This window comes from Procambarus clarkii, chromosome 6, assembly GCF_040958095.1.
Source record: "Procambarus clarkii isolate CNS0578487 chromosome 6, FALCON_Pclarkii_2.0, whole genome shotgun sequence".
Classification (NCBI taxonomy): Eukaryota; Metazoa; Arthropoda; class Malacostraca; order Decapoda; family Cambaridae; genus Procambarus; species Procambarus clarkii.
This window is the reverse complement of record NC_091155.1, coordinates 28729406-28749107: the sequence shown is the minus strand read 5'-3', so window position 1 is coordinate 28749107 and position 19702 is coordinate 28729406. Positions and strand designations below refer to the sequence as shown.

The 19702-nt window shown below is 49.0% G+C and overlaps 1 protein-coding gene across 2 annotated transcripts in view; it reads right to left on the bottom strand.

Moving 5' to 3' along the window:
* Nucleotides 1-19702, bottom strand: part of LOC123750304 (uncharacterized) — a 59189-nt gene that overhangs the window by 7324 nt on the left and 32163 nt on the right. For both annotated transcript variants that reach the window (XM_069307629.1, XM_045732416.2), the window contains exon 2: nt 15785-15860. In XM_069307629.1, the coding sequence (XP_069163730.1) occupies nt 15785-15860 (76 nt within the window). The remainder of the gene's footprint in view (nt 1-15784; nt 15861-19702) is intronic.

The following is a 19702-nucleotide window of genomic DNA, read 5'->3' as shown; positions in this document are numbered from 1 at the left end:
TGAATTACTGGGCGAGTCAAAGTAAATACACTTAGCCTAGTGTTGAGCTTGTGCGTGGCAGCGCGTGGCTTGCATGCTTGCATGTGTGTTTACCAGTGTGCTTGTACACGCTCTCTCTCTCTCTCTCTCTCTCTCTCTCTCTCTCTCTCTCTCTCTCTCGCTCTCTCTCTCTCTCGCTCTCTCTCTCTCTCGCTCTCTCTCTCTCTCGCGCTCTCTCTCTCGCTCTCTCTCGCTCTCTCTCTCTCTCTCTCTCTCTCTCTCTCTCTCTCTCTCTCTCTCTCTCTCTCTCTCTCTCTCTCTCTCTCGCGCTCTCGCTCTCTCTCTCTCTCGCTCGCTCTCGCTCTCTCGTAAGAAAGGTGTTTCATATGCCAAAACTGACTGTTAGACAATGGACAAGAATGGTGGAAAAAAAAGACATGAAGAGTGAAGCTGGTAGAAATTTTAGAATTAAATTTTCTACTGATATATGAAAAGTCTTTTAGTTAGAAAAAAACAAAAATAAAAATAAAAGAAGTGGGGGAAGATGAGCCAGCAATCTCTGGACCTCACAGAGAGAGAGTATAAACATATAGTGTACATGGAGGCCAGTGACTCTACATTTTAATCTTTGAATGTGTAGTGACAGTGAAGTTTGCATAAAGAAAGACAAATGTAGAGGACAATATATCGAAAAGGAAAGTATCAGAAGGTCAGAGAACTAGCAAGAATATCACGGTAAAGTGATAAAGTTAGAATTATCAAAAGAAAGCAACAAGCCGGAGAGACTACGTGGCAACATTGTTATCTTAAAAGATAATCAGTGCATGACATGATAGCATACATGATGAATAAACTCAAATAAGATGGAAGACGATTCAGACTGCCGTTCAGAGACAAAAGATCCACGAGTGGTATTAACCCATGTTTTCAAGAGCAGTGCCTGGAGGCACTCTCTAGTGCCACTGAAGTGCCACTCTGAAGAAGCGCGGCAGATATACAGAGAGTACAAAGGGGGAATCACAATGGACATTTCAAATAATATGGGACGAAAACATAGAACTTGGAGGAGCACTGGAGAAGCAGTGTGAGAATGACGTAGCCATCAAAACCAAGGATCAGCCTAAATACTTCAAAAGGAAGATGACTAAATAACCCAACTTGTCAAGATGACATACGGGTGGTATGGGACATTCATAGGCCGGGTGGGGTTGGCACCAGTGCCTCTCCTCTAAGAAGGATGAACGCCTATGCCGATTTCCAGCAACTCTTTTGAAGTTTGAAATGGATTTTTTGTTTTTCTTGGAGGTTTTCAATAGTTCTTTCAGTTGTTGATAATATACCTACACAAAATGTAACTACAACTTTGTAATTACTTTGTTACAACAATGCATCAAAATAATAATTGTAAAAATAACGTTGTGGTTTTGCTGTGTGCTTGTTGGAATTATTTGTTCTGAGAGATGAGAGGACGGAGATGGGTGATGTTGAGGGAGAAGAAAGGAGAGAAGGGGAGAAATGCAGAGAGGGGGTAGAAGGAAGAGAGTGAGAGATGTAGGGAAGGAGAGAGAGAGAGAGAAACCCGGGCACCAATGGGTACCACATCAAGTAAGATTATATGTGAAATTGACAAAGTAAAGAAAGAAGCAATGTTCAACGTGAGACAAAAAAAAACAGAATGAGGGAGCAGAGATGTGAACGTCAGATGTCATAGAAATAACAAAAATGAGAATGTTAAGTGTAAGTGTAGTGAGGAAGTGAAGCACATGTGGGTTAGCAGACACAACGGGCTCTAGGTGCCGGAGAGAGTAATAATTCCGGTAATAATTACACTCCGATTGTTTGGCGACTATTTGTAATTAACTGAGAGACAATTAGACCGAGGGTTCGCAAAACGGAACCCGTGTGACCCGCTCAGGCCGGGGAATGTGGCGGTCACTCCTCACCAGGAGGACGGGGGCTAGGGAGTGACTCCTCGCCAGGAGGACGGGGGCTAGGGAGTGACTCCTCGCCAGGAGGACGGGGGCTAGGGAGTGGCAGCTTTACTAACTGCCGGTTGCTTGGTGCTTGGGTCGACCCGGCATCATTTCACAAAGAAAAACCCAAGAAAAATTATGAGAAATAACAAAAATATATGGGAGCCTATACGGTATCCAAATGTCAAAACACACACTCACTCACTCTCTCTCTCTCTCTCTCTCTCTCTCTCTCTCTCTCTCTCTCTCTCTCTCTCTCTCTCTCTCTGTGGTGGTATGGGTATTCACCCTAGATCTGGGCTTCCCATACCTGGGTAAATTACCCAAAATTGGGTAAAAGTGGCTTTTCTTTGGTTAACGACACACCTCGAAATACATATTACAATTTATCGTGAAAGTGTAGAAGTAATATTGTGAAGAAAGTGACCGGTCAATGTGCCTGGGCACTGAGCGTACACTGTACACTCTGTGTAGTGTATTGCCAGGTGTGGTGGTGTCAGGTGTGGCTGTGTCAGGTGTGGCGGTGTCAGGTGTGTACCGTGCTGGCCGAATGTCGTTTACATTTTTGTGAAAACTGGTTCGTATATATGCCTACCCCTCATTGTGCTGTTTTCACACCACTGTCCCTCCACCAATCAAGCTCAGGTCAAGCAGTTAGTGCAAAATGTTATTTGAAGAAGAGAAGGACCATTTCGGGTCTTTGTGGTTAATGCTTCACGACGAACAGACTGTGGCAGCTAGGGAGGCCGGGATTCCATTACCGCTTTCTCCAAGCACCTACATGTGGGAAGTACGATATTTCACTCTTGCCCTCATAAAGATCACAAAACCAAACTTGTTGCTGAACCCCGAATACGAAGTGAGGTGAGAGGAACTCTGTCTATAATTGTCTCCAATGTTGTGGAAGTAGCGAAAGAGTAACACTTTTATCGCGAATAACCGAACTCAATCACGGGCTCACTATAGACCATGCTACGTGGACATTTCGGTCCCAGTAGCTAAATCTAAAACAACAACAACAACAACGGAAGTAGCTGTGTCTATGTATGTATTAACACGATGTACTGAACGGGGTGAGAATAGCTTGTGCTACCTCATCCCTTTGTGTGTATTTTACCTCAATAAACTTATTTCAATTTCAACGGAAGTAGCAGGACGGAGCAGTGACATTTTGTTCATTAGCTGGGACGTTGGTGATGAAATATTTATGGTGTATAATTACCAACATTTGTTGTGGCTGCTGATGTGTTTCGAGACGTTGATATAAAGACAACGCATCAAACATATTGGTTGCTTCCTATTTACCTACATTGGGTAAAAAGGATTTTGTGATAAACGGTTTTGGGTAAAGAAGGAAAAGGTTTGATAAGCACAGCTCTAGATGCATCTCCTTGTCTTTACACCCAAAAATTATCATGGGCTTATGTTCATCTAATGTGTTTTTGTACAAAAGTACTGTTGGATGCCAGTTTTTGTCCTAGTTACCTTTGATGTGAGTTTAAGTTACTGCTCCGTCCGCCATATTGTTTAATTACATTTGTCTGGTTGACTTCCTCTGGTCCGAGCTTGTTTATTTCCCCAGTTATAGTATCTGTTGGTCAGTCTTCCCTTCTACAGCTGATCTTTGTATATGTATGGTAGAATGGGGACACCATATACAGCTATACTCTATCACCACCACCCCTTGTTTTATTGGTATTCATTGAAAACATCTCTTTGTCCATTGTGTCAATTTCCTAAAGTATTTTATATATCTGTATCATGTCCCCCCTCTCTCTCATTTTTAGTTCCTTCAGTCTATGTATGTGCATGTGTGTCACACATACACACCTGCCTGACAGTTGTTACCTAGTAGTATGTCCAGGACTGAGCTCCAGTTCCTGGGCTCTCTCACTATATCAATAAACCTTGTTCGGTCAGGCACCACATTTCCCCAGCTTATAAGCCCTTTCCTTCAAACAATAGGCGACCTTTGCCTTATATGACACCCTCTTTCACCCTAATGACATACCGTTTCATTTCTCATCTCAGTAATGACACTCTCTCGTTCCTTTTTTACACTTTAGAGATGAAAAACTGTGATATTTAAACACATGTGAGAAACTCTTGATTGCCTTGCGCCAGGTGAGGCTGTCGGGTGGGGTGAGGTGGTGGGGGGGGGGAGGGGATGGTATTTAGGGGATAGGTGGGTATCTGTTGAGGGGGCGGGGGAGGCGTGGAGGCGCCAGCGACGGGAAGCAGAGGGGGGCGAAATTTGAGCAAGGGATAGGTAAGATACTTTATGAAATATCCACAGACTTCCTGTGGATTCAATGGAATCCCAGGTTGTATAACTTTGGTCACATGGTGGAGTGGTGAGGTGCGTGGCTGGGAGTGAGTGCCTGGCTGGTGCCAGTCATCTCACTCCTCTAGTGGATTTTCTCATTCACAAAATAGATATTAAAAATAATTTTCGTGGCTTTGTTGTGGATGAGTGTGTGGGTATGAATGAGCGTGTTGGTGTGGATGAGTGTGTGCGTGTGGATGAGTGTGCGCGTGTGGATGAGTGTGCGCGTGTGGATGAGCGTGGGCGTGTGGATTATGGTGTGTGGGCGTGTTTGTGGGTGTGCGTGTGGATGATGGTGTGGGTGCGCGTGTGGATGAGTGTGCGCGTGTGGATGAGTGCGCGTGTGGATGAGCGTGGGCGTGTGGATGAGCGTGTTGGTGTGGATGAGTGTGCGCGTGTGGATGAGCGTGGGCGTGTGGATTATGGTGTGTGGGCGTGTTTGTGGGTGTGCGTGTGGATGATGGTGTGGGTGAGGGTGTGGGTGTGCGTGTGGATGATGGTGTGGGTGAGGGTGTGGGTGTGCGTGTGGATGATGGTGTGGGTGAGGGTGTGGGTGTGCGTGAACTGTGGGGCTGGGCTCTCCACTCGCGAGTGGCCATAAGAAAGTTGGTGAAATTTCGTATATTTAAGCATAAGCAGAAGACCAGTAGTGGGAGCACAGGTGAATGACCCGGCGCACCCCCACCACCCCTACCTTCTACAACCCCAACCTCCACCTCTTCCCCCACCACTCTCCCACTCCCCCAACCTCCACCTCTTCCCCCACCACTCTCCCACTCCCCCAACCTCCACCTCTTCCCCCACCACTCTCCCACTCCCCCAACCTCCACCTCCTCCCCCACCACTCTCCCACTCCCCCAACCTCCACCTCTTCCCCACCACTCTCCCACCCCCCTAACAAAGCCCCCACCAGCCTGGAATCCTCACCTCATGAACACACACAAAAAAATGAAAAGTGAAAATGTTTGCAAGAAGATTAGTGTCATAACTAAGAGGACTTTGCTACGAGGAAAGGTTAAGCAGGAAATTAAATTTCATAACTTTAGACGGGCGAAGAAACTGATGGGGATATGGTCACGACATACAAGATGTTGATGAGAATAGACGAAGTGAACAAGGTCAGCCGCTTGAAATTGAGAGAAAGAAGGACAAGGGAACTTAAGTGGAAACTGGGAACGCTGTGATGGTGGTCAACACTGAAATGGATACCATCTCCAACGCCAACTTTACGTTCAGATTTGACACCAATCATACCAGTACTACCACTGCCTACCACCAACCACACCAGTACTACCACTACCTACCACCAACCATACCGGTACTACCACCAACCACAACAGTACTACCACTGGCTACCACCAACCACACCAGTACTACCACTACCCACCAGCAACCACACCAATACCACCGCACCCCCCCCCCCTACCCGCCACCACCAATCCCAACACGAACTACCAACCCCAGTCCTCATGAACCTTACCTTCAATTTCCTTATGGATCAACATCCCAGCGACCCGGGCACTACAGGCTCACGAGGCACGTAATCTGACGTAAGAATTACCGCCCGGTTGATCAGTACCTTTGGAAGAGTTTATCAAGTAACCTCTTGAACACTTAGGGGTCTGTTGATGGCATATATTTGTAGAGGAACGATGTCGAGAAAGCTTAGAAGTTAATGTTTATATAATTATCTCAGCGTACCAGGTTGAACTCCTACGTTTCAGTAGTGAAAATGTTAACATTCTGGCATGCCTCTTGGTCTCTTAAATGTTGATGTGTGCAAATTTAGAATTGGTTATTCTAATATTTCCAGAAAAAAAGTTTGCAATAAGAAGTAAGCAACAAGAACAGGTTAAGGGAGCTCAGTCTCACATCCTTAGAGGAAAATGCAGAGGGGGGGGGGAGGAATAGGCAAGGCTGAAACGTACAGGATCTTCAAAGTGAGAGAAAGAAGGGCAAGAGGACAGGTGGAAGCCGGAAGCGCAAGAGACTCAAAGAAACGCTAGAAATACTCGAACACTTTGTGATCAACAAGTAGAATACACTGAAAGAAGAAGTCTTGGCGCCCATCTCCAGCCACAACTGCAAGGAGTTTGCATGTTCCGAAAGTCAAAATAAGACGCGCAAGATATAAGAAAGGTAGCAGACAGGACTTAAGAGTTCGACCTTACTCTCGGGTAGTGAGTGCAGGTAAGCACCATGCCACCCGCTGCACCCTGCGACCCTGCCATCCGGCCGGGGCACCAACAAGGCCCCGGATTATGGGGAGGAAGCGGTGTCAGCCAGCGAGGCCGCCGACATCTTTCCACAACCGGAAGCAGCGGATCCCAGAGTTGTGTGGTAATCTGATCTCTTGACTGGCTTTGCCAGAGCGCCGTCCGTGACCTGTGTATGTGGGAATAGCGAGGGGCCAAGTGCAGGTGCCTGCGAAGGGACATGGTACCTCAGCGCCCGCACGGAGGGAGGGTAAGAGTGGGAGGAAAGATAGGGGGAGTGGGAGGAAAGATAGGGGGAGGGGCAGGAAAGCGATCCCAATTCATCACTCATAAATGCTACATGGCCTTCCCGGTTTGGTGCCTTCCTTTGATAATTACTTACTTATAACTTTGCAACCTTGTAATATGCTTCAACCACGCCTGTCGTGTGGTCCTCCTGTCCGCCGTCCAACGCGCATGTCCATCCCGTGTGTTCAGCGAGTAATGAAGCACCGCGAGCGAGCGCCAGTTCCGGCGGGAACAAGCACAGCGCCTCGGCCCAGTGACCCGCCGGGAGTGGGTCACACCACACCAGCGGCCGCTGCTCTGCCAGCCGAGAGAACTCGCGAATATTGAACCCGAGACGATTTGATTTCCCAGACACTTCCTAGCACTGGTGTTGGCGCCGCCGCTCTTAGTGGTGTTGGCGCCGCCGCTCTTAGTGGTGTTGGCGCCGCCGCTCTTAGTGGTGTTGGCGCCGCCGCTCTTAGTGGTGTTGGCGCCGCCGCTCTTAGTGGTGTTGGCGCCGCCGCTCTTAGTGGTGTTGGCGCCGCCGCTCTTAGTGGTGTTGGCGCCGCCGCTCTTAGTGGTGTTGGCGCCGCCGCTCTTAGTGGTGGTGGTGTTGGCGCCGCCGCTCTTAGTGGTGGTGGTGTTGGCGCCGCCGCTCGTGGTGTTGGCGCCGCCGCTCGTGGTGGAAGCTATTATCTTTCCTACACATTTTCACCAAACATTTGCTAGTTCAACCACTTGGGGCTGGATGGTACAGCGACGGCTTCGCTTCGTGCAGGCCGGCGTTCAATCCCCGACCGTCCAAGTGGTTGGGCACCATTCTTACCACCGCCCCATCCCAAATCCTTATCCTGATCCCTTCCAAATGCTATAGAGTCGTAATGGGCTTGGCGCTTTCCCTTGGTAATTCCCTCCCTCCACAGCGGTCCATTCTTCAATATATTTCTTTTTACAGACAGGTGGGTACAGTAGCAGACAACTTCTTACTCCTGTTAGCAGGCTGAGAGCTTTCCCTTCCCATAGCTCATGGCAAGCCTTACCCACTAATTTTCTCTGGAACATGACCCGCCAATCGGTTAACAACCAGGAACACAATTACTGCTGGGTGAACAAAGTCGGACAGTTCATGATTGGCGCCCAGTCAATCCCCCCCGGCCAGGATACAAACCAAGGGCAAATCGCTAAAACAAAGCCCGGGGCGAATGTGTTACCACTTCGCCACTTGGGGACTGTTTTCCAAGTCGCATTCTCCAAGTATCCGGCCACCAGCGAACACGGAAATCGGTGAAGGAGCTTCTTTCGTGCTTCTTCCTTCACGGCGGTGAAGGAAGAAGCACAAATCACGAGTCAAGAAAAATGAGAATGATTGATTAATTAAAGTCACACTTCCTCGCCTCTGTGCACGACGGCACAGTGCCATTCGAATAACCTCTTAATTGATGCAGGCGCGACCTATGTGGAGGCGGGTGAGTAATGGGTTACCTCACGACGAAGTAGGTCAGATCTGGCCGGTCGCATGTGGAAATACGGATATGCGGGCGCGCGGGGCTGCGGTCGGGCGCCAAATGTATGCTATTGCCACGTGGATTGAGGAGTCATCCCTTATATCGCTTATGTGATCACCAGCACCGAGGCCTTCATGCTGGTAGTTGTGTACATGATCCCGGGCGTGGTAACCCACCCAGGTCAAGCGGCACCGGGTCACCCAGGTCATGCAGCACCGGGTCACCCAGGTCAAGCGGCACCGGGTCACCCAGGTCATGCAGCACCGGGTCACCCAGGTCAAGCAGCACCGGGTCACCCAGATCAAGCAGCACCGGGTCACCCAGGTCAAGCAGCACCGGGTCACCCAGGTCAAGCAGCACCGGGTCACCCAGGTCAAGCAGCACCGGGTCACCCAGGTCAAGCAGCACCGGGTCACCCAGGTCAAGCAGCACCGGGTCACCCAGATCAAGCAGCACCGGGTAACGCGGGTGGATGCAACGACACACTGCCATGCAAAATAAACCAGAATTGTGTGCACTTTGCTATAGTAATCCATCAAGCGTTTCTATATATTGAGCTGCCACACTGTGGTGCTGTACCTCCTGCATATTTACCAGCTGCCATGTGGTGTGTGGAAAGGACAGCTAGTGAGAGGAAGCGACACATGGTGAGAGGGAGGACATAAACAGCTATAAAGTTCACGCAGGAAAGATAAATGCTCTCACCTCCTCCCCCTCATAGAGAAGACATGAGCATCAATGATAAAACTGGGAGAAATTACGGCTTGTGTCTTAAACTACGTCTTTGTATGGCGGCAAGAGAGATAGAGGATGTGGGTGTGGTGGGGACAAGGATGGTGTGTGGGTGGGGAAGGATGGTGTGTAGTGTGGGGATAGCAGTGATCCTAGATGATGTGGGGCGGGTAGGCGAATATGAAGCTATTTCACAAGGAGTTTGTGAAGATCTTCATATGGTAATTTTCTCAGGGTGTATAACTTGCTTTCCTTCATAGTTTTGACTGTGTCAAAAGTTCTTAGACACAAGTCAACAAAGAATTATTCAGTACAAACTTCGTAGCATTTTGATGTTAATCCAAATAATATTTCACATGCACCACAGTGGAAGTCATGCACTCCCATAGGGTGTTCAATACGGTCCCATACTTCGGTTGAATGGACAGCGCTTGTGGGCCGCAGTCTTATTGACCCGGGTTCGATTTCCGTTGGGAGCGGAAACTAATAGGTAGTTTCTCTGACCCTGATGTTCCTGTTCACCTAGCAGTAAATAGGTACCTGGGAGTTAGACAGTTTCTACGAGTCGCTTTCTGAGAATGTGCGTGTTTGTGCGTGTGTTAGAGAGAAATATATGTAGTATATACAATAGAGGAAAAATAGATTGGTTAGAAATGCGGGGTCCAAGAACCTAATAGCCTAATTCTGCAGACAAATAGTAAATACAGAGAATGGTATCCCATACTAACCACATAGAATGGTATCCCATTCGCACCACAGAGAATGGTACCCCATTCCCACCACAGAGAATGGTACCCCATTCGCACCACAGAGAATGGTACCCCATTCCCACCACAGAGAATGGTACCCCATTCGCACCACAGAGAATGGTACCCCATTCCCACCACAGAGAATGGTACCCCATTCGCACCACAGAGAATGGTACCCCATATGGTCTACCGATAATACCGTCATCAGTCAAAGTTAAGTGGGAGATATTTCTTGCAACAATGAAGGCGACCATTTTATCCCAGACTATCACTAACATACCTAAATGGGAATAGTTGCACAGTTCTACATGTATAGTTGCACAGTACTACACGTATAGTTGCACAGTACTACATGTATAGTTGCACAGTACTACATGTATAGTTGCACAGTACTACATGTATTGTTCCAAGCTACAAATTATCTCACAGTAACTGTGTATGGTATAATATTTGGATTTCAAGGGTTCTTGATCTAATCATTAAATAATCCACTTACCTACTGTGAGCCGAATATAGAAAACGACACAAATGTATTTAATTGAAGGGAAAGTTAGTAATTGTGGTTGAGAGCGCTGGCTCCCATCGCTGCGTTAGAATTAGAAAGCATGAAACTATAGACAGACTTAACGAACTAGAAAGTGTTGATCACGAATATGGTTTATGTCTCTCTGCAATGAAAGTGAAAATGGTTTTCTCTGATTTATAAGAAATTATAAATCATTGAAGGCCAAAGAACTTCTACATCTAAATCTAATTCTTGAATCTACGGTTTATAATTACAGATATTTCATGATATTATGACTTTATCTTAGGTTAAGAGATAAAGAGGAGGAGAGGAGGAGGGAAAGACTGGGGGAGAGGAGGAGGGGAAGACTGGGGGAGAGGAGGAGGGGGGGATGCTTGGGGACATAGAGGGGGGAGAGATGAGAGAAGGGGAGAGTGACCCGGGCGGAGCCGGTTACCCCATCCAATGTGTGTGTACTCACCTAGTTGTGCTTGCGGGGGTTGAGCTCTGGCTCTTTGGTCCCGCCTCTCAACTGTCAGTCAACTGGTGTACAGATTCCTGAGCCTACTGGGCTCATATCTACATTTAAAACTGTGTATGGAGTCAGCCTCCACCACATCACTGCCTAATGCATTCCATCTATTAACTACTCTTGACACTGAAAAAGTTCTTTCTAACGTCCTTGTGGCTCATGTGGGTACTCAGTTTCCACCTGTGTCTTCTTGTTCGTGTCCCACCAGTACTAAACAGTTTATCTTTACTACCCTGTCAATAAAAATAAACTGTTTAGCACGGGAGTGTGTGCGCGCGCGTGTGAGACGTAACACACAAAACAGCCACGAGATATCCAAATTCATCTGTGCAGCAATGGAGACAAAAAACACATGAACATTAGGCAGGGAAAGGAATGGTGTCGGGAGGACGGTATAGTCATGATGTAATCTTCCCCTTCCCTCTACACCACTGGTGACGCCGTTCACCAGAGCGGCGGCTCGCCCGTTCCTCACCACCGAGCTTTATGTCACATAGCGGGTGAAAGGTAGTCAAAAGCGGGGATGTGTGGTGGTTGCTGGTTACCGATGGTGGTAGTGGTTGGTTACTAGTGGTGGTGGATGGTTATGAGGGGGGGGGGTTTGAAAGAATTTAGCCACAAGATATATAAATGAGAAGAATACATATACAGGAAACCGCAGATCATCAGAGAAGCAGTGTGTGGGACCGACGTAGCACGCAAGGCCAAGGATCAGCTTGGAATACTATCTTGTCACGCCAGGAGGAAGATATCGGTAAATGGCCAGGTAGTGCAGGCTGACTCCTTCCCTGCAGGAGGGAGGTAGTGCAGGCCTCCACCACCCATGGAGGAGGCAGGTAGTGCAGGTCTCCACCACCCCTGGAGGAGGCAGGTAGTGCAGGCCTCCACCACCCATGGAGGAGGCAGGTAGTGCAGGCCTCCACCACCCATGGAGGAGGCAGGTAGTGCAGGCCTCCACCACCCATGGAGGAGGCAGGTAGTACAGGTCTCCACCACCCCTGGAGGAGGCAGGTAGTGCAGGCCTCCACCACCCATGGAGGAGGCAGGTAGTGCAGGCCTCCACCACCTCCATGGTGAGCTTCGACGCCCGTTGTGTGGTCGGCGGCCAAGACAGGAGGGTGCGCTACAGTTACCCCGGCACCATATGGTAGTCCTTCACCCACTCAGGGACTGTTCTAATGTCCAGTTATTCGGGTGTTGATTGCCGGCAAGTGTGTGTGTGGGGGTGCCGGCCCGTTACGGCACCTGGCTCACGAGCCTCGCAGATCCACTTGAATCACCATCTATATTTACTCGTTCATCTTCTTACATAGAGTGTAGGACCTTTCCACCTGGTGTAGGTGCACCACTCGAGCCTTGGCCCCAGGCCGGGCTCTGGGAGTAGAAGAACTCTCGAGGCCCTCAACAGGTATACTCCAGGTGATCGCACACTCCTAGCGGTCACACCCACTAGATGTCAACTGTGTTTATCAACAGTGTGGGAGGATAACTTATTGCAGGGACCTACTTCATCTAGTAAAATAATAATGATAAATAATAATAATTATTATTATTATATAATTGATATGAAAATAAAAATTGATGCGCATAAGTTTATATATATCAGCAGAGAACATATGATCACAGCGTACAAGATACCTGGGTAGTAGACTAGGTGGACAAGGACAGTGTATTCCCATTAGACATGTAATAATTCTCATATGCAATAAGACTGGAAAGTGAGTGGTGTAGCACCTGTGAGGTGAGGGGAGGGGAGGGGTGTAGCACCTGTGAGGTGAGGGGAGGGGAGGGGTGTAGCACCTGTGAGGTGAGGGGAGGGGAGGGGTGTAGCACCTGTGAGGTGAGGGGAGGTGAGAGGTGTAGCACCTGTGAGGTGAGGGGAGGGGAGGGGTGTAGCACATGTGAGGTGAGGGAAGGTGAGTGGTGTAGCACCTGTGAGGTGAGGGGAGGTGAGAGGTGTAGCACCTGTGAGCTGAGGTAAGGGGAGGTGAGAGGTGTAGCACCTGTGAGGTGAGGGGAGGTGAGGTGTAGCACCTGTGAGGTGATGGGAGGTGAGGTGTAGCACCTGTGAGGTGAGGGGAGGTGAGTGGTGTAGCACCTGTGAGGTGAGGGGAGGTGAGAGGTGTAGCACCTGTGAGGTGAGGTGAGGTGTATCACCTGTGAGGTGAGGTGTAGCACCTGTGAGGTGAGGGGAGGTGAGGGGTGTAGCACCTGTGAAGTGAGGGGAGGTGAGGGGTGTAGCACCTGTGAGATGAGGGGAGGTGAGGTGTAGCACCTGTGAGGTGAGGGGAGGTGAGGGGTGTAGCACCTGTGAGGTGAGGGGAGGTGAGGTGTAGCACCTGTGAGGTGAGGGGAGGTGAGAGGTGTAGCACCTGTGAGGTGAGGGGAGGTGAGGTGTAGCACCTGTGAGGTGAGAGGTGTAGCACCTGTGAGGTGAGGAGGTGGAGAACACGTTCATACGTGGAGGGTGGTAGGGAGAATGGGAGTGAGGGAGTTGGAATGGGAGGGGAGGGAGAGACGGAGAGAGACCCGGGCACCGCTGGGTACCGCCTCCAGTACACAATGCTGGCTGGCTGGCTGAGTGGACAGCGCTCTAGACTCGGGGACCTAGGGACCACGGTTCGATCCCGGTAGCCGGTGGAAAAAGAAATGGACAGAGTTTCCTTCACCCTGATGCCCCTGTTACCTAGCAGTAAATAGGTACCTGAGAGTTAGTCACCTGCTACGGGCTGCTTCCTGGGTGTGTGTGTGTGTGTGTGTGTGTGTGTGTGTGTGTGTGTGTGTGTGTGTGTGTGTGTGTGTGTGTGTGTGTAAAAAAAAAATTAGTAGTTAGTAACAGTTGATTGACAGTTGAGAGGCGGGCCGAAAGAGCAGAGCTCAACCCCCGCAAGCACAACTAGGTGAATTCAACTAGGTGAATGCAATACACCTTCAGTACACAAATGCTCACAATATAGAGGTACTGGTTGTTTTATCAATACTGCGCTAAATGGAAACCCTCCCGTCTGATATGTTCAATGTGTTATTGAATGTAATCAAACAATATGTGGCATAGTGAACTCCTTTGTCGAGAGAGAGAGAGAGAGAGAGAGAGAGAGAGAGAGAGAGAGTACTCATCTAGTTGTGCTTGCGGGAGTTGAGGTTTGGCTCTTTGGTCCCGCCTCTCAACTGTCAATCAACTGTGTGTGTGTGTGTTCGTTAATCTCCTCGCTGTCATCAAGGAACGGGAGAAAAAAGTTTCGCACAACTGTTACATTGTTTCCCGAGATCTCACCCACGCCTCCTGATGATCCCATCATCTGTTCTTGTCACTACCGCCTCTACCCTCCTCCTGCTGCTGCTGCTGTTGCTACTGCTGCTCTTACTTCACCCATCTATCCCCCTCCCGCGTACACATCTTTCCTCCCCCCAACATACCACTATCCATCCTCCCTATCCCGGCCGCTACCCATACCCCCAGGTGGCCAGAGTGAGTCGACCAAAAGAGAAAGTCTGGATATTCATGAGGAGAGGTGATATCCGGTCCTGCAAGGTCCTCCAGCCGTCCAAGATTAGGGGGAGTCTGCCGGAGCCACCCAGTTTATGTTCTCTTCACGAGGGGGAGGGTAGGAGACCGGGGGTGGGGGGGAGATGGTTACATGGGACAGGGAGGGAGAGTAGCAGGGAGGTGAGAAGGCAGGAAGGTAGGGAAGGAGAGGGAGAAAGAGGTGTACATGAAGGAGGTTAGGTGGGGGAGGGGGGGGGGGAATGCGCGAGTGTCACAGATGAAATCTAAGAGGAGTGAAAGTCGTGAACGTTAATGCGGACTCTCCCATCCACACACACACACACACACACACACACACACAACACACACACACACACACACACACACACACACACACACACACACACACACACACACACACACAACACACACACACACACACACACACACACACACACACACACACACACACAACACACACACACACACACACACACACACACACACACACACACACACACACACAACACACACACACACACACACACACACACACACACACACACACACACACACACACACACACACACACACGGCCATGGGGAAGGGCTACAAAAGGAGGAGACAATATAGGTAATGAGCATTTATGTATCGCATCTGCGGCACCAAATGGTATTTATCCTGCAGCAACAATATGATCACTTCCTTTGCTAGTGTGTGTAACACCGACCACCTTAATATTGTACACAACATAGATCTTGAAGATGCCACAGGCAGAGCTTGCACAGGTTATCTTGAGATGATTTCGGGGCTTTTTAGTGTCCCCGCGGCCCGGTCCTCGACCAGGCCTCCACCCCCAGGAAGCAGCCCGTGACAGCTGACTAACACCCAGGTACCTATTTACTGCTAGGTAACAGGGGCATAGGGTGAAAGAAACTCTGCCCATTGTTTCTCACCGGCGCCCGGGATCGAACCCAGGGCCACAGGATCACAAGTCCAACGTGCTGTCCGCTCGGCCGACCGGCTCAGGTATGATAAAAGAAACAAAGAGGCAAAATGTCTTGCCACTGACGACTGGAACCACGAATGATACACAAGGGACGACACATGCAAACAAGGACACATAGGACGACACATACAAACAAGGACACATAGGACGACACATACAAACAAGGACACAGGCACAAACTTGTGCCTATGTGTCCTGTTTGTGTACAAAATTGCACAAACAGTACAATTTTGTGTGTAGATATAGGCTTAACCTTGGCCAGGGAAGGGAACTATGAGGGTAAAGCGCCAAGCCCTTACGACTATATAGCCCTTGGAAGGGGTCAGGATAAGGATTTGGAATGGGAAGGGGTCAGGATAAGGATTTGGGATGGGACGGGGCCGGAAGGGGTCAGGATAAGGATTTGGGATAGGACGGAGCCAGACTCCCTTGCAGGTGGCGTCTTCAGGCGGCCGTCAGGGACTGGCTTTTTGAAGGCCTCGTGATTCGCGAAAGGTTTCTCACCTGTGTGAACGTGGCCAGGAACCCCAGGAGGAGCAGCAGCAGGTGTGTTGGTGGCCGTGTCGCGGGCATGTTGGGTCTGTGGGCGAAGCAAGATAGACCTCAGTTAGATATACAATACATTGTTTTAACAAATATATATATATATATATATATATATATATATATATATATATATATATATATATATATATATATATATATATATATATATACATATATAGTAAATCATAAATTCTTGTTTATCATCACAACATTCATAACCTGTACAGTGTATATCTACATGGTAAAAAGGTAAATAAACTGGGTATCAAGAGCTCATTTGCCCGTCATGGGAGGTAGAGAGAGAGAGAGACAGGAGAGTGACAGTGATGAAGGGAGGGGACGGCTTGTCCGGTGTTCGGGTAGCCAGCGGGAAGGTTATGGGTCCCGTAGGCCAAGCTGCCTTCGTTCACAGCTTGGGTGTTAGTTAACAGCAACACCAGCGGGGCAGTAGTCATTGCTTGTGTCAGACGTCCGAGTACTGATAACCGGGACCCAGGAGATTATGTGTCTTCCCCTGCACACCCGGCTGGACACGTGACCACAACACACACACACCCGACTGGACACATAACACACAAAACTCAAATTGAATACATTTGATTATAACTTATACTGAGCATTTTTAGCAATGATCTTACAAGTCTAGCAATGCATTAGCAAGGCAATAACACTTGCGACCCAGGCGAGAATAGCGGCAATCGTCTGCAATATACCGTTGTTATATCGGTGGTGAGCGGCTGCGGCGATCGTAGGCATCAGGTGGTGGCCGAGGAGCTCTCCTTGTGGTGGCTTTAATACCCAGTCATTACTGAAGCTCTTTACAATACATTTTCTCAGGGCTTTAGCGCACCAAGAAATGAAGCTTAATAAGACGCCCGTCGTGTAGATATAAGACGTAAGAGTTGCTATGGGTCAGAAGAACATTAGCATCACAGTCTTGGTTGCATGGGTTGATTTGCTATTGATCAGGACGCGGTTTCCGACACCAGGGTGACAGGCGTAGGGGAAGAAGGTAACAATAGAGTGGTGAAGCAGCAGTAGGGGGTGACAGTAGTAAGGGTGACAGCAGTAGCTGGAGTGACAAGCAGGAAGCGGCCACCACTACTAACATTGCACTCCACGGCTCGCCACCACCACCTTCCCCAAAACAGCAGTCAGTGTGTTACACTTGAGCCCTTCACCTCACTCGGAGCCGCGCTCTGGGCCCCGGACTCACAAACATCGCAAACAGTAATCGCTAAACAAAAATCTGCCGGGAACGTTTCCGATGAGTAAAATTAACTTTAGTGAGAATGTTTAGGTGTGAATGACTAAGTCATGATGTTAAGCTTAGGCGAGCGTGCGTGCGTATGTCACCGCCCCCTCCTCACCTTCCTTGTGTGTATGTATGTGTGTGTGTGTGTGTGTGTGTGTGTGTGTGTGTGTGTGTGTGTGTGTGTGTGTGTGTGTGTGTGTACTCACCTAGTTGTGTTTGCGGGGGTTGAGCTCTGGCTCTTTGGTCCCGCCTCTCAACCGTCAATCAACAGGAAAGGTGTGTGTGTGTGTGTGTGTGTGTGTGTGTGTGTGTGTGTGTGTGTGTGTGTGTGTGTGTGTGTGTGAGTGTGATAGAGAGAAAGGAATGTCTCCTCGGGAGAAGTGGGTTTACTCGGATGTACAGAGGTACAGATGCCAGAGAAGTGTGTGTAGAGGAAAGAAGTGTCCTCAGAGGAAGTGGACTCTCACCTGGAGAACCCCCCCAACCCCCAGAGAAACCAAGATCCGACACCGCCGACACACACTGGAAGGGTCGTGACACCGCTGCCAAGGCATCACTCAGCACAATCTCCTCCACAACGTGACTTACGACTAGAAAAATTTCTCCAACATTTCTCCAACATGTGGAGAGAGGAAGCTGGCTAATGGCTTTGTGTAGAGACAAAGTATAGCTTCTCTGGGTTACCTGAGTAGATAGACACATTGCCCAATATGGCTGAAAGGTAAATATGACATATTTACAACATCAAGATACGACGAGTGGAGAGACAAGGTCATCAATTGACCTAAAACATTCTCGGCTGGCCATCCTCCTCTTCTGAAAAATGTTCATCAAATATTTGTGCAGAGTTTTGTCATGTTTTAGTCGTTTCTCCATTATAAGTAGATCAATTTTCTGTCACCGAGAGCGTAATAAAAACTCGCAGAGTCATCTCGTCAGCGTAAAAACACGAGCATTGTGGAAGAGAAAGCTGCCAGGTGCAGCGGCGCGTGAGGCACACCAGGTATTGTGTTGACCTGGAGACCCAGGTCATCACTGCCTGGGCACGTTGGGTTGACCTGGAGACCCAGGTCATCACTGCCTGGGCATGTTGGGTTGACCTGGAGACCCAGGTCATCACTGCCTGGGCACGTTGGGTTGACCTGGAGACCCAGGTCATCACTGCCTGGGCACGTTGGGTTGACCTGTAGACCCAGCACGCCAGGTCATCACTGTCTGGACATGATGTGTTGACCTGTAGCAATACACTGTGTGGTCACCAATTCTCGTATTAACTATTACTGTCCTTAATATAGCAAGTAAGTCCACATTCCTTCAGTTCCCTATATCACTGCTACCAGTGCCGAGGGAATCTACGGGTCTGGGGCCAGATTCACGAAAGCACTTACGAACCTGTACATCTTTTCTCAATCTTTGGCGGCTTTGTTTGCAATTATTAAACAGTTAATGAGCTCCGAAGCACCAGGAGGCTGTTTATAACAATAACAACAGTTGAATGGGGAGTTTTCATGCTTGTAAACCGTTTAATAAATATATCCAAAGCCGACAAAGATTGAGGAAAGATGTACACGTTCGTAAGTGCTTGCGTAAGTGCTTGCGTGAATCTGGCCCCCTGCTTCTCCATTGATCTACGGTACTAACCACAGGTAGGCTTCGACAAATTTATCCAGGATGGATAAATTGTATGGTGCTAAAAACAAAACAAGTTGCTTAATCTTCAATGCTGTTTGAACTGCTAAACGAATGCAATTCTTCAAAATGCAACCTGTCAGTATTTGGAGTGTGTTGAGCGGGCGGCCGTAACGGGGGTGTGGAGCTTGCGGTCTGAAGGAGGCTTCGCGCTCAAGAAGGTCTGGCTTCTACCTTCTGGCCTCGAACTTTGACAACTTGGCATGTTAGCGGGGCACCGGATGGTCGGGTGCAAACGGTTCTGGCACTTGGTCGTTGTTTGCTTGAAATGTTTCGGCCACCACCATCAACACCAGGACATCCCCCCCCTACACTACATACCAGGACACACACCCCCCCTACACTACAACACCAGGACATCCCCCCTACACTACATACCAGGACACACACCCCCCTACACTACACACCAGGACATCCCCCCTACACTACATACCAGGACACACACCCCCCTACACTACATACCAGGACACACGCCCCCCTACACTACATACCAGGACACACACCCGCCCTACACTACAACAGGACATCCCCCCTACACTACATACCAGGACACACACCCCCCTACACTACAACACCAGGACATCCCCCCTACACTACATACCAGGACACACACACCCCCCTACACTACATACCAGGACACACACCCCCCCTACACTACAACACCAGGACATCCCCCCTACACTACATACCAGGACACACACCCGCCCTACACTACAACAGGACATCCCCCCTACACTACATACCAGGACACACACCCCCCTACACTACACACCAGGACATCCTCCCTACACTACAACACCAGGACATCCCCCCCCCCACACACACCGAATTTTATGCTGTATTCTACATATAATTCAAAACTTAAGCAATTGACTGCAGTTAATTATATTTACAAAATGTCTAAATTTACGAAAATGAACCTATAAATCAAT